General features: G+C 39.9%; 1 protein-coding gene across 1 annotated transcript; it reads right to left on the reverse strand.

The window, feature by feature from the left end:
• Nucleotides 1–261: 261 nt before the first annotated feature.
• Nucleotides 262–23,660, reverse strand: RWDD2B (RWD domain containing 2B). The gene is made up of 5 exons (XM_075850957.1): nucleotides 23,504–23,660; nucleotides 22,609–22,828; nucleotides 12,055–12,122; nucleotides 1,881–2,240; nucleotides 262–602 (listed from the first exon to the last, which is right to left on the reverse strand). Exons 2-5 carry the CDS (start codon nucleotides 22,813–22,815, stop codon nucleotides 359–361), a joined length of 879 nt encoding a protein of 292 aa, XP_075707072.1. The 5' UTR covers nucleotides 22,816–22,828; nucleotides 23,504–23,660; the 3' UTR covers nucleotides 262–358.
• Nucleotides 23,661–23,792: the final 132 nt, after the last annotated feature.

Below are 23,792 nucleotides of genomic sequence, written 5' to 3' on the forward strand. Positions count from 1 at the left end.
TGACATACATCGGATTAAAAAAAACGCACCGCAGGTAAATTTTTTAGCGTTTTTTCTGCTCCGCATTTACGCAGCGTGTGGATTGAGGTCTGTTCAAATCTCATCCGCTTTGTGCTTCCGTATTATGCTGCAGAGTTTCCGCAACAAAATGCGTTGCGGAAAACGCGCAGTATTTACGCCACGTCTAAACCCGACCTTATATATGTTCCTGTTATAATGAATGGATGACCTAAAGGAATGGTTCACACTGAACAAGGCAAATAAAAAGAGAAGAACAATTTATTCTAGACAATGTCCGTTACGTCAGCCGGGCCTGCACGGTCTCCACATCCAGAGAACGTCCCAGGATCTGCCTCTTCTATCGTCCCTCTATCCCAAAGTACATAGGAAAGATGTCCGCACATCCTTTTTCCTGGAGGAACTGGTAGAGCTGGCCTAAGTCCATGTGATTTCCTCGTGCTCCATGTACATCAAATGCCTTCTCCTCCAGACCTGGGAATTTTCTCAGTTTCTGTATTTCTTGAGTCTCTGAGGCCGAGGAGGACAACTGGACGTCTTCCCTATGTCTAATTAAAATGCGCTTCCATGTCAGTTTTCTTATTCTGAAAAATAAGAGAGGTAATAAACATTACACTGTATAGAGAGGACCATAGATTCTAGAGTTCAGTTGGCAGATCCAGGCGATCTATACAGGATCCGCTAAAAATATCTATCAGCGCCCCCAGGCTGTCTCCAATGTTGTGACAGGTTGGACTTGTACCTGTCAGACCTATTGTTTTCCCTGGAGATAAACGGCGCCAGATGTGTCACGTTCAGCTGATCAGAATGTGCCTGTGAATAATAATTTTTGGTCTAATATCTCTGGTCAGTAGGACTGTCGCCTCCTTTCAGTCACATCCAATTTAGGTTGGATACAGACATGGTGAAGTTGGCCATACATGGATCAATTTCATGGACGAATATGATGATCATGCCAAGAATCTGGCTGTGTAGTGGGAAACAGAATGTGAATATACATATAGGGTTAATGCCAGGACTGGGCACACGCCAGTCACCTTGTCGACTAGAGGATCAGTGCTGGAAATTGGGTTTTGCGCCGTACCCCTTATACATTGATCTTCCAGGTGCTTCCATATGGGAATGGATGTATGGAGCTGAATACTGTGACTGAAAGCAACCAGATCCTTCACCTCCAGGAGAAGAAGTCATAGACTGCTCCTGCTTCCAGCCCATAAAATGACAGCGCTGTGTACCCCTCCCGCATCTGTTGGCAGACACCGATGCAGGTAAATACATGCAGACGCCAGAAACATTACATTGTATAGAGATGACCGTGAACATTACAAAAAAGTGGAAATTAGCGTTCCAGCTATTTATCAGAAAGGACTCCTAGGCTTCATTCACACGAGCAGGTCCGATTTACGTGCGCAAAACACGTCCGTATTTCCTGCATGTCATGTCCGTGTCACATCAGTGTGCGTTCCGTGTCACATCAGTGTGCGTTCCGTGTCACATCAGTGTGCTTTGCGTGTGGCGTCAGTTTTCCACGTCCGTGATTATCCTCGGTAAGCACTTACATTTGTTATTTTTTTTTACTTCTCTGCATTTTTTTACCAACTTATGCGTGAAACACAGACAGCACACAGATGTTGTCCGTCTGCTGTCCATGTTTTTCACGCACCCAAAGACTTCAACGGGCGCAAAAATTAATCGATATAAGACATGCAGTGAGTTTTACGCAACTGACACTCGCTGCGTGAAAAATCACGCATGTCTGAATAGCCCTATTGACTTGCATGGGTCCGTGTGCTGTCCGTTATTTCAACAGACCGCACACGGGCGAGGAGCAAGCTCGTCTTCAAGAGCCCTCACACACGTACCTGGACCAAAACTCTTCGCATGACTCCTGTGCTCCTTCCACACACACAATACCGGGTTTACCAGGCATGCTGAAGCCAGACAGTCCCAACTCCTTCGACCAGTCTAATATATACTTCCTTTTGTACTTATTGTATATATGGTGACTGTAAATCCACAATCTAGTAAAGATGGCGTCTTCGGATGTTGCTTCTCCTTGCTGGTTATCTGTAGGAGTCACTGTGTTCAGGTAGGTTTCAGCATTGTCTTGCACCCACTCAGTGACACTTAACATGCAGACATCTCCACTACAGTTGCTTATCAAGTACGTATTTAGGTCTGAATTAAGTTGTGCCTGTTGCGACCGGACAAGGGATGGCGACCTATTTGACAGGAAGAGATTTTTTAGAGTGTTTACCAGAGCTCTGCGAAAGCAGCATTATGTGAGGAGGAGCTTGGAATAGAGTCGGCAGCATTAGTCGGAGCGGAAGATGCTGGCAATGCAGACAGGCAGACACCACATTAAAAATGTCCCTACCGCCACCCCTAATGTTTCATTAAATTATAGATCTGTTATTTGAATCCTGTACAAACTATTTATCTGGATGCTGTATGACACTACATATCTGGATACTGTATGACACTATTTATCTGGATGCTGTATGATACTACATATCTGTATGCTGTATGACACTACATACCTGGATGCTGTATGACACTATTTATCTGGATGCTGTATGACACTATTTATCTGGATGCTGCATGATACTACATATCTGTATGCTGTATGACACTACATATCTGGATGCTGTATGACACTATTTATCTGGATGCTGTATGACACTATTTATCTGGATGCTGTATGATACTGTTTATCTGGATGCTGTATGACACTATTTATCTGGATGCTGTATGACACTACATATCTGTATGCTGTATGACACTACATATCTGGATGCTGTATGACACTATTTATCTGGATGCTGTATGACACTATTTATCTGGATGCTGTATGATAATATTTATCTGGATGCTGTATGACACTATTTATCTGGATGCTGTATGACACTACATATCTGTATGCTGTATGACACTATTTATCTGGATGCTGTATGACACTACTTATCTGGATGCTGTATGACACTACTTATCTGGATGCTGTATGACACTATTTATCTGGATGCTGTATGACACTATTTATCTGGATGCTGTATGACACTATTTATCTGGATGCTGTATGATACTATTTATCTGGATGCTGTATGATACTACTTATCTGGATGCTGTATGACACTACTTATCTGGATGCTGTATGACACTATTTATCTGGATGCTGTATGATACTATTTATCTGGATGCTGTATGACTAGTTATCTGGATGCTGTATGACACTATTTATCTGGATGCTGTATGACACTATTTATCTGGATGCTGCATGACACTATTTATCTGGATGCTGTATGATAATATTTATCTGGATGCTGTATGACACTATTTATCTGGATGCTGTATGACACTATTTATCTGGATGCTGTATGACACTATTTATCTGGATGCTGTATGACACTATTTATCTGGATGCTGTATGATAATATTTATCTGGATGCTGTATGACACTATTTATCTGGATGCTGTATGACACTACATACCTGGATGCTGTATGACACTATTTATCTGGATGCTGTATGACACTATTTATCTGGATGCTGTATGACACTACATATCTGGATGCTGTATGACACTATTTATCTGGATGCTGTATGACACTATTTATCTGGATGCTGTATGATACTGTTTATCTGGATGCTGTATGACACTATTTATCTGGATGCTGTATGACACTACATATCTGTATGCTGTATGACACTACATATCTGGATGCTGTATGACACTATTTATCTGGATGCTGTATGACACTATTTATCTGGATGCTGTATGATAATATTTATCTGGATGCTGTATGACACTATTTATCTGGATGCTGTATGACACTACATATCTGTATGCTGTATGACACTATTTATCTGGATGCTGTATGACACTACTTATCTGGATGCTGTATGACACTACTTATCTGGATGCTGTATGACACTATTTATCTGGATGCTGTATGATACTATTTATCTGGATGCTGTATGATACTACTTATCTGGATGCTGTATGACACTATTTATCTGGATGCTGTATGACACTATTTATCTGGATGCTGCATGACACTATTTATCTGGATGCTGTATGATAATATTTATCTGGATGCTGTATGACACTATTTATCTGGATGCTGTATGACACTATTTATCTGGATGCTGTATGACACTATTTATCTGGATGCTGTATGACACTATTTATCTGGATGCTGTATGACACTATTTATCTGGATGCTGTATGATACTGTTTATCTGGATGCTGTATGACACTATTTATCTGGATGCTGTATGATACTATTTATCTGGATTCTGTATGACAATATTTATCTGGATGCTGCCTGACACTATTTATCTGGATGCTGTATTATACTATTTATCTGGATGCTGTATTATACTATTTATCTGGATGCTGTATGACACTATTTATCTGGATGCTGTATGACACTATTTATCTGGATGCTGTATGACACTATTTATCTGGATGCTGTATGATACTATTTATCTGGATGCTGTATGACACTATTTATCTGGATGCTGTATGACACTACTTATCTGGATGCTGTATGACACTATTTATCTGGATGCTGTATGACACTATTTATCTGGATGCTCTATGACACTACTTATCTGGATGCTGTATGACACTATTTATCTGGATGCTGTATGACACTATTTATCTGGATGCTGTATGACACTATTTATCTGGATGCTGTATGACACTACTTATCTGGATGCTGTATGACACTATTTATCTGGATGCTGTATGACACTATTTATCGGGATGCTGTATTACACTATTTATCTGGATGCTGTATGACACTACTTATCTGGATGCTGTATGATACTATTTATCTGGATGCTATATAATATTTATCTGGATGCTGTATGATACTATTTATCTGGAGGCTGTATGATACTATTTATCTGGATGCTGTATGCTACTATTTATCTGGATGCTGTATGACACTATTTATCTGGATTCTGAATGGAATGATTTATCTGGATGCTGTATGACACTATTTATATGGATGCTGTATGACACTATTTATCTGGATGCTGTATGACACTACATATTTGTATGCTGTATGACACTATTTATCTGGATGCTGTATGACACTATTTATCTGGATGCTGTATGATAATATTTATCTGGATGCTGTATGACACTATTTATCTGGATGCTGTATGACACTATTTATCTGGATGCTGTATGATACTATTTATCTGGATGCTGTATGATACTATTTATCTGGATGCTGTATGATACTACTTATCTGGATGCTGTATGACACTATTTATCTGGATGCTGTATGACACTATTTATCTGGATGCTGTATGACACTATTTATCTGGATGCTGTATGACACTATTTATCTGGATGCTGTATGACACTATTTATCTGGATGCTGTATGACACTATTGATATGGATGCTGTATGACACTATTTATCTGGATGCTGTATGATACTATTTATCTGGATGCTGTATGACACTATTTATCTGGATGCTGTATGATACTATTTATCTGGATGCTGTATGACACTACTTATCTGGATGCTGTATGACACTATTTATCTGGATGCTGTATGACACTATCTGGATGCTGTATGACACTACTTATCTGGATGCTGTATGACACTACTTATCTGGATGCTGTATGACACTACTTATCTGGATGCTGTATGACACTATTTATCTGGATGCTGTATGACACTACTTATCTGGATGCTGTATGATACTATTTATCTGGATGCTGTATGACACTATTTATCTGGATGCTGTATGACACTATTTATCTGGATGCTGTATGATACTATTTATCTGGATGCTGTATGACACTATTTATCTGGATGCTGTATGACACTATTTATCTGGATGCTGTATGATACTATTTATCTGGATGCTGTATGATACTACTTATCTGGATGCTGTATGATACTATTTATCTGGATGCTGCATGACACTATTTATCTGGATGCTCTATGACACTATTTATCTGGATGCTGCATGACACTATTTATCTGGATGCTGTATGACACTATTTATCTGGATGCTGTATGACACTATTTATCTGGATGCTGCATGACACTATTTATCTGGATGCTGTATGATAATATTTATCTGGATGCTGTATGACACTATTTATCTGGATGCTGTATGACACTATTTATCTGGATGCTGTATGATACTGTTTATCTGGATGCTGTATGACACTATTTATCTGGATGCTGTATGATACTATTTATCTGGATGCTGTATGACACTATTTATCTGGATGCTGCCTGACACTATTTATCTGGATGCTGTATGATACTATTTATCTGGATGCTGTATGACACTATTTATCTGGATGCTGTAGGACACTACTTATCTGGATGCTGTATGACACTATTTATCTGGATGCTGCATGACACTATTTATCTGGATGCTCTATTACACTATTTATCTGGATGCTGTATGACACTATTTATCTGGATGCTGTATGATACTATTTATCTGGATGCTGTATGACACTATTTATCTGGATGCTGTATGACACTATTTATCTGGATGCTGCATGACACTATTTATCTGGATGCTGTATGATAATATTTATCTGGATGCTGTATGACACTATTTATCTGTATGCTGTATGACACTATTTATCTTGATGCTGTATGACACTATTTATCTGGATGCTGTATGACACTATTTATCTGGATGCTGTATGACACTATTTATCTGGATGCTGCATGACACTATTTATCTGGATGCTGTATGACACTATTTATCTGGATGCTGTATGACACTATTTATCTGGATGCTGTATGACACTATTTATCGGGATGCTGTATTACACTATTTATCTGGATGCTGTATGACACTATTTATCTGGATGCTGTATGACACTACTTATCTGGATGCTGTATGATACTATTTATCTGGATGCTATATGATAATATTTATCTGGATGCTGTATGATACTATTTATCTGGAGGCTGTATGATAATATTTATCTGGATGCTGTATGCTACTATTTATCTGGATGCTGTATGACACTATTTATCTGGATTCTGAATGGAATGATTTATCTGGATGCTGTATGACACTATTTATATGGATGCTGTATGACACTATTTATCTGGATGATGTATGACACTATTTATCTGGATGCTGTATGACACTATTTATCTGGATGCTGTATGACACTACATATCTGTATGCTGTATGACACTATTTATCTGGATGCTGTATGACACTATTTATCTGGATGCTGTATGATAATATTTATCTGGATGCTGTATGACACTATTTATCTGGATGCTGTATGACACTATTTATCTGGATTCTGAATGGAATGATTTATCTGGATGCTGTATGACACTTTATCTGGATGCTGTATGACACTACATATCTGTATGTTGTATGACACTACATATCTGTATGCTGTATGACACTACATATCTGTATGCTGTATGACACTACATATCTGTATGCTGTATGACACTATTTATCTGGATGCTGTATGACACTATTTATCTGGATGCTGTATGACACTATTTATCTGGATGCTGTATTATACTATTTATCTGGATGCTGTATTATACTATTTATCTGGATGCTGTATGACACTATTTATCTGGATGCTGTATGATACTATTTATCTGTATGCTGTATGATACTATTTATCTGAATGCTGTATGACATTATTTATCTGGATGCTGTATGACACTATTTATCTGGATGCTGCATGACACTATTTATCTGGATGCTGTATGACACTATTTATCTGGATGCTGTATGATACTATTTATCTGGATGCTGTATGACACTATTTATCTAGATGCTGTATGACACTATTTATCTGGATGCTCTATGACACTATTTATCTGGATGCTGCATGACACTATTTATCTGGATGCTCTATTACACTATTTATCTGGATGCTGTATGACACTATTTATCTGGATGCTGTATGATACTATTTATCTGGATGCTGTATGACTAGTTATCTGGATGCTGTATGACACTATTTATCTGGATGCTGTATGACACTATTTATCTGGATGCTGTATGACACTATTTATCTGGATGCTGTATGACACTATTTATCTGGATGCTGTATGACACTATTTATCTGGATGCTCTATGACACAATTTATCTGGATACTGTATGACACTATTTATCTGGATGCTGTATGATACTATTTATCTGGATGCTGTATGACTAGTTATCTGGATGCTGTATGACACTATTTATCTGGATGCTGTATGACACTATTTATCTGGATGCTGTATGACACTATTTATCTGGATGCTGTATGACACTATTTATCTGGATGCTGTATGACACTATTTATCTGGATGCTCTATGACACTATTTATCTGGATGCTGTATGACACTATTTATCTGGATGCTGTATGATACTATTTATCTGGATGCTGTATGACACTATTTATCTGGATGCTGTGTGACACTATTTATCTGGATGCTGCATGACACTATTTATCTGGATGCTGTATGACACTATTTATCTGGATGCTGTATGACACTATTTATCTGGATGCTGTATGACACTATTTATCTGGATGCTGTATGACACTACTTATCTGGATGCTGTATGACACTATTTATCCGGATGCTGTATGACACTATTTATCTGTATGCTGTATGATACTATTTATCTGGATGCTGTATGACACTATCTGGATGCTGTATGACACTACTTATCTGGATGCTGTATGACACTATTTATCTGGATGCTGTATGACACTACTTATCTGGATGCTGTATGACACTATTTATCTGGATGCTGTATGACACTATCTGGATGCTGTATGACACTATTTATCGGGATGCTGTATAACACTATTTATCTGGATGCTGTATGACACTATTTATCTGGATGCTGTATGACACTACTTATCTGGATGCTGTATGATACTATTTATCTAGATGCTATATGATAATATTTATCTGGATGCTGTATGATACTATTTATCTGGATGCTGTATGATAATATTTATCTGGATGCTGTATGCTACTATTTATCTGGATGCTGTATGACACTATTTATATGGATGCTGTATGACACTATTTATCTGTATGCTGTATGACACTACATATCTGTATGCTGTATGACACTACATATCTGTATGCTGTATGACACTATTTATCTGGATGCTGTATGACACTATTTATCTGGATGCTGTATGATAATATTTATCTGGATGCTGTATGACACTATTTATCTGGATGTTGTATGACACTATTTATCTGGATTCTGAATGGAATGATTTATCTGGATGCTGTATGACACTATTTATCTGGATGCTGTATGACACTATTTATCTGGATGCTGTATGACACTACATATCTGTATGCTGTATGACACTATTTATCTGGATGCTGTATGACACTACATATCTGTATGCTGTATGACACTACATATCTGGATGCTGTATGACACTATTTATCTGGATGCTGTATGACACTATTTATCTGGATGCTGTATGATAATATTTATCTGGATGCTGTATGACACTATTTATCTGGATGCTGTATGACACTATTTATCTGGATTCTGAATGGAATGATTTATCTGGATGCTGTATGACACTATTTATATGGATGCTGTATGACACTATTTATCTGGATGCTGTATGACACTACATATCTGTATGCTGTATGACACTACATATCTGTATGCTGTATGACACTATTTATCTGGATGCTGTATGACACTATTTATCTGGATGCTGTATGACACTATTTATCTGGATGCTGTATGATAATATTTATCTGGATGCTGTATGACACTATTTATCTGGATGCTGTATGACACTATTTATCTGGATTCTGAATGGAATGATTTATCTGGATGCTGTATGACACTATTTATCTGGATGCTGGATGACACTATTTATCTGGATGCTGTATGACACTACATATCTGTATGCTGTATGACACTATTTATCTGGATGCTGTATGACACTATTTATCTGGATGCTGTATGACACTTTATCTGGATGCTGTATGACACTATTTATCTGGATGCTGTATGACACTATTTATCTGGATGCTGTATGATACTATTTATCTGGATGCTGTATGACACTATTTATCTGGATGCTGTATGACACTATTTATCTGGATGCTGTATGATACTATTTATCTGGATGCTGTATGATACTATTTATCTGGATGCTGTATGACATTATTTATCTGGATGCTGTATGACACTATTTATCTGGATGCTGCATGACACTATTTATCTGGATGCTGTATGACACTATTTATCTGGATGCTGTATGACACTATTTATCTGGATGCTGTATGACACTATTTATCTGGATGCTGTATGACACTATTTATCTGGATGCTGTATGACACTATTTATCTGGATGCTGTATGACACTATTTATCTGGATGCTGTATGACACTATTTATCTGGATGCTGTATGACACTATTTATCTGGATGCTGTATGACACTATTTATCTGGATGCTGTATGACACTATTTATCTGGATGCTGTATGATACTATTTATCTGGATGCTGTATGACACTATTTATCTGGATGCTGTATGATACTATTTATCTGGATGCTGTATGACACTATTTATCTGGATGCTGCCTGACACTATTTATCTGGATGCTGTATGATACTATTTATCTGGATGCTGTATGACACTATTTATCTGGATGCTGTATGACACTATTTATCTGTATGCTGTATGATACTATTTATCTGGATGCTGTATGACACTATTTATCTGGATGCTGTATGACACTACTTATCTGGATGCTGTATGACACTATTTATCTGGATGCTGTATGACACTATTTATCTGGATGCTGTATGACACTATTTATCTGGATGCTGTATGACACTATTTATCTGGATGCTGTATGACACTATTTATCTGGATGCTGTATGATAATATTTATCTGGATGCTGTATGACACTACTTATCTGGATGCTGCATGATACTATTTATCTGGATGCTGTATGATAATATTTATCTGGATGCTGTATGCTACTATTTATCTGGATGCTGTATGCTACTATTTACCTGGATGCTGTATGACACTATTTATCTGGATTCTGAATGGAATGATTTATCTGGATGCTGCATGACACTATTTATCTGGATGCTGTATGACACTATTTATATGGATGCTGTATGACACTATTTATCTGGATGCTGTATGACACTATTTATCTGGATGCTGTATGACACTATTTATCTGGATGCTGTATGATACTATTTATCTGGATGCTGTATGACACTATTTATCTGGATGCTGTATGACACTATTTATCTGGATGCTGTATGACACTATTTATCTGGATGCTGTATGACACTATTTATCTGGATGCTGTATGATACTATTTATCTGGATGCTGTATGACACTATTTATCTGGATGCTGTATGATACTATTTATCTGGATGCTGTATGACACTATTTATCTGTATGCTGTGTGACACTATTTATCTGGATGCTGTATGACACTATTTATCTGGATGCTGTATGACACTACATATCTGTATGCTGTATGACACTATTTATCTGGATGCTGTATGACACTACTTATCTGGATGCTGTATGACACTATTTATCTGGATGCTGTATGATACTATTTATCTGGATGCTGTATGACGCTATTTATCTGGATGCTGTATGACGCTATTTATCTGAACACGCTATGTACTATCTATCTGGACGTTGTACACACAGCATACAGTATTTATCTGAATCGTGCATGATACTATTTATCAGGACGCTGTATGTACTACCTATCTGGACCTTGTACATACAGTGTACACTATCTATCTAGATGCTGGGCTAATGTTTCCATTGAGCATTTAATAAACGCCCTAATTTAAAGACATGACAGACCCTCTTTACAGCCACCACATGTAACAACTTATTACAATTTGCATAAGACACCTCATAACTTAGTTTAGAGCTTCCACCTGTTGTATTAGACCCCACCACACTAGGATAAGGAAACATTTTCAATTCTTAAAAGAAAAAAGGGGAAATCTTCATTTGTAAACTTTACCTGACGACTATTTCTGGTGGCACATTTGGATAGTGTGAAGGGTATGAACAATGTAACGACAGCACGTGCTGCAAGAAAGGGAAGAGCGTTGGTAATGGATAAGTAATCAATAAGATAATAAACAATCTGATGTCTATAGGAGCCGGCAGTCACGTGCTCGAGGGTTGATGCCAGAGGAAGAAGAACGAACAGGGCAAATGATTCCGATCTGATTCTATCCCCTGAGATAAGTGGCGCTGTAGGGCACATCTCCCCTGCCTGCCCCTATGTAAAGTAATGGTGGGATCAATCCGTTTTACAAGGGTTCTCCCAGCGTACCAATACCTTTGCTACAGCCAATGGGTATAGTGTTGGAGTTCATGTTGGTGAACAGCGGGCACAACAATACAAACGTTTTAATACACGTATATCGTATATAATGTGATGGACTTCATTAACCCCTTAATGACCGACTTAAGTCTTTTTTGTATGGTGGTCAATAAATGTTCTTTATTATAACGGCCACAAAAGCTTTCATGTAGCCGTGGGTTGGGTACCGGTGTGTGAGGGACAGCCGGGCACCCGCAAGAGAAAGCAGAAACGGTATGTTACGGTTTCTATCTTTACAGCCGCTTCATACAGAGAGATCAAATGAGCAACGAGTATGCAACGTAGGCAGCGGCACAGCCCGGACAGCAACGGGTGTCACGTGATCAGTGTTTCTCCGGTAACTGGGGCGACTACGGACACACAATTTATAGGAGAAAAAAAAAATCTACATTTTCAGACCTTTTAAGCTTCTCATTATAAAAATTTAATTTAAAAAAAAAATCCTAATGAACAACAACAATAATAGTCATATTAAAAAATCCTCCACATCCAATGCTCTGAACTAAGGCTGGGCAATTAATTGAAGAAAACCCAAAAGCAAAATTCAGCACAATGAACCTACATCATCTTGCACATTTTGGTTTTCTTAATTTTTTCCCCCGGTTTCAACTGTATCTGCATCCAAAGGGGGCAGATACGGTTGAACCCAATGGTGGAGCAGGAAGCCATAAGGTCCCTGCTCTACCATTCACTATATATAGCCAGATGCTCACGGCTCGACGCAGACAGGCGTGTGGCAGTGATGTCATCGCACCTTTCTGCGCCGAGCCACACAGACCGGAAGAGCAGAGGATCTCCTCCACTCGTCATTGGAACGGGGTTAGGTGAGTATGTATTTTATGAGGCACTATTGGGGCTGTGCAGGGAACAGCTATGGGGGCATTATACTGTTTGGGGGTAGCTATGGGTGACTTTATATTGAGTGGAGGGCAGCTATGGGGCAGTTATGGGGGTATTATACTGTGCGGGGGCTATTATTTTGTCGGGCAGCTATGGGAGTGCATAATAAGGTGTGGAGGGCAGCTATAGGGCCATTATACTGTGTGGAGGGCAGTTATAAGGGCATTATACTGTGTGGAGCAGCTATGGGGGCATTATACTGTTTGGAGGGCAGTTATAGGGGCATTATACTGTGTGGAGGCACTATATGGGCATTATACTGTGTGGAGATCAGTTATAGGGGCATTATACTGTGTGGGGCAGCTATAGGGGCATTATACTGTGTGGGGCAGCTATAGGGGCATTATACTGTGTGGGGCAGCTATAGGGGCATTATACTGTGTGGGGGCAGCTATGGGGGCATTATACTGTGTGGGGCAGCTATGGGGGCATTATACTGTGTGGGGCAGCTATGGGGCATTATACTGTGTGGGGAACACTATGGGGGCATTATACTGTGTGGAGACAGTGTCAGGGAGTTTATTATATACAGTAGTATACAGCAGGCTCAAGGAATATTAATTCATTAGTGCAGCATGCAAATAGGGGGCATGGTATGCAAAAGGGGTGTGGCTTAAATAATCTTTCATTAATCATAATCGAGGTTACATGTTCAATTAATCCTGACTTTGATTTAGGTCATAATTGCCCAGCCCTACCCTGAACCTAATGCAGCGACCCTAACTATATGTAATAAAAAAAAAAAAAAAACTGGCAAATAATGGCAAAAAAACTGCCTCTATTTTAGGGGTCTTATGATGTGCTAAAAAATAAAAAAATAATATTTCTAAAATAGCAAAAAGTAAAGCCCTGTTTGCTTTAATAACATAAAAATGAAACAATTTATAGGCATTTGACCAATACAAAAAATCATTGAAAATGTTTTGGTCATCAAGGGCCAAAATAGAGTGGGTACGGGAATGACTAGTTTAGAAAACCCATTGTCATACACCCTATTAGGAAATTGTGAGTTAATGTTCCAGATCCTCATGTCTTGGCCAGAGCGGAGAGTGGTTACAAGGAATGTCTCTGGCTCTGGAGGACCTGTCCTGTCCCGCATTACACAGACAACCCGCTAACTTGAATGGGCATTTTGTAATGCTTAATTTCCCCTGTGGTGGCGCTGCAGGGAAACTGAAAACTTATTGTCAGGTTTCACCACCGATTACAGATGATCTCTGGGTGTCTCAACAGGGGGACACTTTGTAAACATTTTATTGTCAAGGGACCTTAACCCCTTCCCTCTTTAGCCACTTTTGATCTTCCTGACCGAGCCTCATTTTTCAAATCTGACATGTTTCACTTTATATGGTAATAACTCCGGAATGCTTTTACCTATCCAAGTGATTCTGAGACTGTTTTCTCGTGACACATTAGACTTTATGTTACTGGCAAAATTTGCCCGATACATTCAGTATTTAATTGTGAAAAACACCAAAATGTAGCGAAAAATTGCAAAAATTTGCATTTTTCTCAATTTAAATGTATCTGCTTGTAAGACAGGCAGTTATACCACACAAAAATGTTGCTAACTAACATCTCCCATATGTCTACTTTAGATTGCCATCATTTTTTGAACATCATTTTATTTTTCTAGGACGTTACAAGGCTTAGAACTTTAGCAGCAATTTCTCACATTTTCAAGAAAATTTCAAAATGCTATTTTTACAGGGGCCAGTTCAGTTGTGAAGTGGGTTTGAGGTCCTTAGATATTAGAAACCCCCAATAAGTCACCCCATTTTAAAAAATGCACCCCTCAAAGTATTCAAAACAGCATTTAGAAAGTTTCTTAACCCTTTAGACATTGCGCAGGAATTAAGGCAAAGTAGAGGTGAAATTTACAAAGTTAATTATTTTTTTCCAGAAATTCATTTTGAATCCATTTTTTTTGTAACACAGAATGTTTTACCCAAGAAATGCAACTCAATATTTATTGCCCAGGTTCTGCAGTTTTAGGAAATATCCCACATGTGGCTCTAGTGTGCTACTGGACTGAAACACCGACCTCAGAAGCAAAGGAGCACCTGGTGGATTTTGGGTCTCCTTTTTATTAGAATATATTTTAGGCACCATATCCGCTTTGAACAGGTCTTGTGGAACTAAAACAGTGGAAACCCCCCAAAAGTGACCCCATTTGGGAAACTACACCCCTCGAGGAATTTATATAGGGGTGTAGCAAGCATTTTGACCGGCCAGTTTTTTTGCAAAAATGTTTGGAACTAGGCCATGAAAATGAAAATCTAAATTTTTTCAAATAAAATGTAGGTTTAGCTAATTTTTTTTCATTTCCAAAAGAACTAAAGTAGAAAAAGCACCACAACATTTGTAGAGCAATTTCTCCCGAGTAAAACAATACCCCACATGTCGTAATAAACGGTTATTTGGACACACAGCAGGGCTTAGAATGGAAAGAGCGCCATTTGGCTCTTGGAGCTCAAATTTAGCAGAAATGGTTTGCGGAGGCCATGTCGCATTTGCAAAGCCCCCTAGGGGACAAAACAGTGGAAACCCCCAACAAGTTACCCCATTTTGGAAACTATACCCCTCGAGGAATTTATCTAGGGGTGTAGCAAGCATTTTGACCGGCCAGTTTTTTTTCAAAAATTTTTGGAACTAGGCCATGAAAATGAAAATCTACATTTTTTCAAATAAAATGTAGGTTTAGCTAATTTTTTTTCATTTCCACAATGACTAAAGGAGAAAAAGCACCATAAAATTTGTAAAGAAATTTCTCCCGAGTAAAACAATACCCCACATGTGGTAATAAACGGTTGTTTGGACACATGGCAGGGCTTAGAAGGGAAAGAGCGCCATTTGGCTCTTGGAGCTCAAATTTAGCAGGAATGGTTTGCGGAGGCCATGTCACATTTGCAAAGCCCCTGAGGGGACAAAACAGTGGAAACCCCCAACAAGTGACCCCATTTTGGAAACTATACCCCTTGAGGAAATTATCTAGGGGTATAGTGAGCATTTTGACCCCACAGGTTTTTTGCAGAAATTTTTGGAGGTAGGCTGTGAAAATGAAAATCTACATTTTTTCAAATAAAATGTAGGTTTAGCAAATTTTTTTTCATTTCCACAAGGACTAAAGGAGAAAAAGCACCATAAAATTTGTAAAGAAATTTCTCCCGAGTAAAACAATACCCCACATGTGGTAATAAAAGGCTGTTTGGACACACGGCGAGGCTGAGAAGGGAAAGAGCGCCATTTGGCTTTTGGAACTCAAATTTAGCAGGAATGGTTTGCGGAGGCCATGTCACATTGGCAAAGCCCCTAAGGGACCAAAACAGTGGAAACCCCCAACAAGTGACCCCATTTTGGAAACTACACCCCATGAGGAAATTATCTAGGAGTACAGTGAGCAGTTTGACCCCACAGGTGTTTTACAGAACTTATTGGAAGTAGGCCGTAAAAATGAAAATCTTCTTTTTTTTTAAATAAAATGTAGGTTTAGGTTTTTTTTTTCATTTCCACAAGGACTGAAGGAGAAAAAGCACCATAAAATTAGTAAAGCAACTTCTCCCGAGTAAAACAATACCCCACATGTGGTCATAAACGGCTGTTTGGACACACGGTAGGGCTCAGAATGGAACTAGCACCATTTGGATTTTGGAAAGTGTCTGGGCGCCATGTCACATTTGCTGAGCCCCTGTAGTACTAGTACAGTGGAAACACCCCAAAATTGACTCCATTTGGGAAACTGCACCCCCTGAGGAATCATCTAGGGGTATAGTGAAAATTTTGATCCCAAAGTTTTTTTGCTGAATTAATTAGAATTAAGCCATGAAAATGAAAAATAATTTTTTTTTCCAACAAGATGTCGTTTTAGATCAACATTTTTCATTTTTACAAGGAATAGAGAAGAAAAAGCACCCCAACATTTGTAAAGTAATTTCTCCCGAGTACGGTAACGCCCCATATGTGGTTATAATCAGCTGTTGACATATATGGGAGCATTCAGAAGAAAAGGAGCGGTATTTATCTTTTGGAGCGTAGATTTTGCTGGAATGGTTTACGGACGCCATGTTGCATTTGCAAAACCCCTGATGTACCAAACAAAAGTGACCCCGTTTTAGAAACTACACCCCTAAAGGCATTTATCAAGGGATGTAGTGAGAATTTAGACTCCACAGGTGTTTTTCAGAAATGAACACGCAGTGGATGGTGCAAAGTGAAAATTGCAATTTTTCCACTGATCTGCCCATTCACCGCACAAGATGTTGTGCCCCTGGAGAATCTTACCCCATAAATTGTTAAGCGGGTTCTCCCGGGTATGGTAATGCCTTACTTGTGGCCATAAATTGCTGTTTGGGCACACTGTAGGGCTAAGAAGGGAAAGACCGCCATTTTGAGCATGGATTTTGCTTGGTAGTTTTGTTTGAGTTTTGCTGGTATTCAGTTTATAATGTGGTGGCATATGTAATCTGTGCGGAGTACATCAGGGTATATGTAATCTGTGAGGAGTACATCAGGGTATATGTAATGTGTGCAGAGTATATCAGGGTATATGTAATCTGTGCGGAGTACATCAGGGTATATGTAATCTGTGAGGAGTACATCAGGGTATATGTAAGCTGTGCTGAGTACATCAGGGTATATGTAATCTGTGCGGAGTACATCAGGGTATATGTAATCTGTGAGGAGTACATCAGGGTATATGTAATGTGTGCGGAGTATATCAGGGTATATGTAAGCTGTGCGGAGTACATCAGGGTATATGTAATATGTGAGGAGTACATCAGGGTATATGTAAGCTGGGCGGAGTACATCAGGGTATATGTAATCTGTGCGGAGTACATCAAGGGTATATGTAAGCTGTGCGGAGTATATCAGGGTATATGTAAGCTGGGCGGAGTACATCAGGGTATATGTAATATGTGCGGAGTACATCAGGGTATATGTAAGCTGTGCGGAGTACATCAGGGTATATGTAATCTGTGCGGAGAACATCAGGGTATATGTAAGCTGTGCGGAGTACATCAGGGTATATGTAATCTGTGCGGAGTACATCGGGGTATATGTAATATGTGCGGAGTACATCACGGTATATGTAAGTTGTGCGGAGTACATCAGGGTATATGTAATCTGTGCGGAGTACATCGGGGTATATGTAATCTGTGCGGAGTACATCAGGGTATATGTAAGCTGGGCGGAGTACATCAGGGGTATATGTAATCTGTGCGGAGAACATCAGGGTATATGTAAGCTGTGCGGAGTACATCAGGGTATATGTAATCTGTGCGGAGTACATCAGGGTATATGTAAGTTGTGCGGAGTACATCAGGGTATATGTAATCTGTGAGTAGTACATCAGGGTATATGTAAGCTGTGAGGAGTACATCAGGGTATATGTAATCTGTGCGGAGTACATAAGGGTATATGTAAGCTGGGCGGAGTACATCAGGGTATATGTAATCTGTGTGGAGTACATCAGGGTATATGTAAGCTGTGCGGAGTACATCAGGGTATATGTAATCTGTGCGGAGTACATCAGGGTATATGTAAACTGTGCGGAGTACATCAGGGTATATGTAATCTGTGCGGAGTACATCAGGGTATATGTAAGCTGTGAGGAGTACATCAGGGTATATGTGAGCTGTGAGGAGTACATCAGGGTATATGTGAGCTGTGCGGAGTACATCAGGGTATATGTAGGCTGTGCGGAGTACATCAGGGTATATGTAATCTGTGCGGAGTACATCAGGGTATATGTAGGCTGTGCGGAGTACATCAGGGTATATGTAATCTGTGCGGAGTACATCAGAGTATATGTAGGCTGTGCGGAGTACATCAGGGTATATGTAAGCTGGGCGGAGTACATCAGGGTATATGTAAGCTGTGCGGAGTACATCAGGGTATATGTAATCTGTGCGGAGTACATCAGGGTATATGTAATCTGTGCGGAGTACATCAGGGTATATGTAAGCTGTGCGGAGTACATCAGGGTATATGTAAGCTGGGCGGAGTACATCAGGGTATATATAAGCTGTGAGGAGTACATCAGGGTATATGTAATCTGTGCGGAGTACATCAGGGTATATGTAAGCTGGGCGGAGTACATCAGGGTATATGTAAACTGTGCGGAGAACATCAGAGTATATGTAGGCTGTGCGGAGTACATCAGGGTATATGTAATCTGTGCGGAGTACATCAGGGTATATGTAGGCTGTGCGGAGTACATCAGGGTATATGTAATATGTGCGGAGTACATCATGGCATAATAAGAGGGTATAATAATGGGGTAAATAATACAATTATCCATAGATGTGTGTTACGCTGTGAAGCGATCCGTTATGCGCAGGCCGGCGTCACACTGATAAACGGTTTTCTTTCTTATCCCCCCTTTTGTAACGCTCTGCACCTTTTGGGGACTTTTTCTCCTTCGTAGTTTGGGAAATATTGCTGGGAAAGTTTTGCGCTGGTATAATACGGGCGCCCTCGCTTCCAGCGGATGTGCTATGTCCTTTCCCTTTCCTAGTTCCTAAATACTAGGGCCCTGAAACTGCAGGAATGTTCCCCTCCGACCTGCGCATTGAGATGTTTTTCATCACCGCATTACTAGTGCCGTAACTTTTTTGTTTTTCAGTTGATTGAGCGGTGTGCGGGCTTGTTTTTTGCGAGACGGGCTGTAGATTTCATTGGTACCATTTTGGAACACATACGACTTTTTGATCACTTTTTATTTCATTTTTTGGTAAAGGAAATTACCAAAAACAAGCAATTCTGGAATCGTTTTTTATTGCTTTTTTTATCGGCATCCACAGTGCGCCCTAAATTACATGTTCGCTTTATTCTGCGGGTCGATACGATTACGGCAATACCAAATTTATATAGTTTTTTTTATGTATTGCGGCTTTTGCACAATAAAATCACTTTTTTTATAAAATCATTTGTTTTCTGTGTCGACATTCTAAGACCCATAACTTTATTATTTTTGCGTGCACAAAGCGTTGTCAGGGATTATTTTTTGCGGGACGGATTGCCGTTTTTATTGGTACTATTTTGGAGTAAATGTGACTTTTTGATCACTTTTTATAGCATTTTTTGGAAGGAGATGTGACCTAAAAACAAAGATTCTGGCGTTGTTTTTCATGGTTTTTTTTTACGGCGTTTACCGTGCGGGATAAATTACATAATAGTTTTGTAGTTTGGGTCGTTACGGACGCGGCGATACCAATTATGTATAGTTTTTTTAATTTTTACGGTTTTTCCCATAATAAAAGACTTACTATGGGAAAAAAGTCAGTTTAGCTTTATTTTTATTTGAAATGTGTGTGTTTTTATTGTTTTACCACATTTTTATTAACTTTTTTTAACTTTTCTGACTTGTCCCACTAGGGGACATGAGGGCCTGATGCCCCGATCGCTACTCTAATACACTGCACTACATACGTAGTGCAGTGTATTAGCGCTGTCAGTTATTCACTGACAGCAAGCCTATGAGGACACGCCGAAGGCGGGTCCTCATCGGCTCCCGTAAAAGGCAGACTCGGACGCCATTTTCTGGCGTCCGATTGCCACAGCAACCCAGCGATTGCATTACTGGGTTGCCGATCTATTGAGCGCAGCATCTGAGGGGTTAATCTGCCGGATCGGAGAGTAGCTCCGGTCCTGGCAGTTACAGGAGGGTGCCAGCTGTATAATACAGCTGTCACCCCGCGGTGATGGTGCCGGCTCTGCTTCTGAGCCCGCACAATCACTGCGCCGTACATGTATGGCGCATGTCGGGAAGGGGTTAATAACAAATAGGAATTGTCCAAAGTGGAGTGCCCCTATAAAGTATGTACACTTTATATACCTGGAAAACCAATCTTTGAAATGATTTGTTTATGGACATCACTATGGACGACGTGTCACCACAGCGATCGGTGATTGTCCGCTGCAGTCATGTGATGTATGGTGCCTACAGATGACACATCATTACGCAGCCCAGTAAACAAAGGAGCAACGGAGGGATGGTGAAGGGTCTGAAGGCGTAGGTACATGGAGAAGATTATTGTTGGTATATTTTAGGCTAGTTGATCATACTTTTTATGTTCAGAAACCCCTTTAAACCAGCGGGTGCCAAAGGTCGTTTGTTTGTCCTATGTGAGGTAAAAAAAGGATCGGGCATGTTGAATTTCATCATGCCCGTTTCTCTGTTCTAAGGAGAGATCAGCCACCACTAGAGGTGTTTGGCAGCGGCTAACTTCCCTTGCCATTCAGAACACATGCCCGCTCGGCCAATCTGAGTCTGTACGTTTATGGGGAGTTTGTTACTAAAAGTTGTCGGCTGGACAAGCATTCGGCCGACAACTATTGAATAGGTACGGCCACCTTAAGAGCATGGTCAGCAATGCTGATTGGAGGAGAGGTGATTATACAGTATATAGGGCTTCCCTCCTGCTGCACTGCCCAGCCGTGTAAGTTAGCGGGATATCAGGCGTCCCCCTATAAAACCCCACCCAAAAAGAAAACTCCTGTTCAGGGCCCATACTGGTTTAACCTTAACCGGTTCAGGACCAGGCACCGTTTAGTCATTTTTAGCACGTCAGAACATTTGTATTTGTTGGGCTAGCGACGTGATTTTTGTTTTTTCTTATTTTAATACACATTTATCTTTTCTTATCATTTTAAAACACATCATTTTGGAATTTTTAGCATTTTTCAGCCTTATTAGTTTGGAAAAATGGTAATAATAGATGCTTTTTTTAGATTCTGACCTCATTGTGTCTGGTAATAATAAAGTGTTACCCTAAAATAGAGCTTTTATTTGTGATTTGTTATTGTCGAACGTGAATTTTGATATATTACATCAATATTAGGGTAATTGGGTCAGGGGGCTCGTATTACGACAATGATTGGCAGGGGGATTATTTTTTTAGGAGGGTATTTTATGTGCCAGGTTTTCTTTACTTTTAATTTTTATTATTATTATGGTCAGAAAAGACCTTTGGGTAGTTTTCTTTTGGATTTTTTTTGTCACTATACTTTTCCACTTGGCCCAGTTACAGGGGAAACAGCTGTGTAATAGTGGATATTGTCGCTGTTAACTGTGCTGGGTGTAGTTAGACCCAGGAGCAGCCTCCTGCTACTGGTATCCCGGCGATCACGTGATCAGTCATGTGACCACCGGAACCAATAGAAGCTGCCTCTCCTTCTATACATAGCGCTTATTGCATACAGAGAAGACAGCGGCGGTGAAAAGCTCTTCTGTCTTCTCTCCAGGGTCCCTGGCAGTCTAGTCCGTGTTTGAGGCAACCTCACCTGGACATTATCAGTATCACCCAGCTTCATGGTCAGAGTGAACTGAATCTGGAAAGTTGGGGTGATGGCGGCGCGCTTCTCGGTGTAATCCCTCAGCTCAGCCAGCGCCAGCTGATCAGTGACGCTGAACTCGTCTTCATTGGGGAACATGCTGCATAGAAGATCCAGCTCCGAAATCTGCGCCTCTGCCTCCTCATAACTCGTCATTCTCAGAGACAGTCTGAAGGAAAATAAAAAGATGGATGATAAAAAGTCAGGCCTCATGCACACGACCGTAGTTACGGATCGGGTAATTACGGATGAAATTGCGGACCCATTCATTTCTATATGGCACAAAAACCTTTCTGTATATTTACGGCTGTGTGTCCGGGCGGTAGAAATGATCCGCAAAATATAAAACGTGTCCTATTCCTGTCCGCAATTGCGTCACGGACTCGCCCATAGAAGTCCATGGGCGCTTCGGCAATGGCGGACATCTGCACTATAGATTCGCCTATACACATGCTCGGATCTGAGCTTGAATTATTTATTACGAAAGGGAGACGTGGATAGGCTGCTGCCAGACACTTATGGTGCCACTTATCTCATCTAGGACACATACGACGACGCTTATCTCCAAAGATAAGGTCGGGTTCACACATCGCGTATGTGTTGTGGCATTTCAGTTGGCAAACACACCTTAGTCAGTCATTTGTCCTAATATAGTAATGCCTGAATATATGTAACGGCGAATCGCGAAGATGGCGAATAGCTTTGCCTGTCTCAGCTGTTAACTGTATAAATTCCAGGGCAATCTGAAGTTTATTATAGTGATAGTACTACAAGTCCCAGCTGGAATGCATTCAGACTATAGTGACAACATAGACAGCTGTCACTGACTTATGGGTAAACTTACCAACACAGCAATACTTCTAGGGTCCAGAGAGCCATATATCTGTAAGCGCTACATCCCATTGGACTAAAGGGCTTCAGATGATCACATGATCAGGCACTGGCAAGGGCGGGGTTCAGCATAGTTTCGTTCAGCAATTATCAATAGAATTGCATACACAGCAGCACTAATAAAGTTATTGTAAGAAACCTTACTTTACGTACATTACAGGCGACGCAGTAGCCATTTTTGCTATGGGCAAACCGCATAGTGAATTAACAGGTACGAACGGAATTCATGACGTAACCCTGCA

Source organism: Rhinoderma darwinii, chromosome 2 (genome assembly GCF_050947455.1).
Source record: "Rhinoderma darwinii isolate aRhiDar2 chromosome 2, aRhiDar2.hap1, whole genome shotgun sequence".
NCBI lineage: Eukaryota > Metazoa > Chordata > Amphibia > Anura > Rhinodermatidae > Rhinoderma > Rhinoderma darwinii.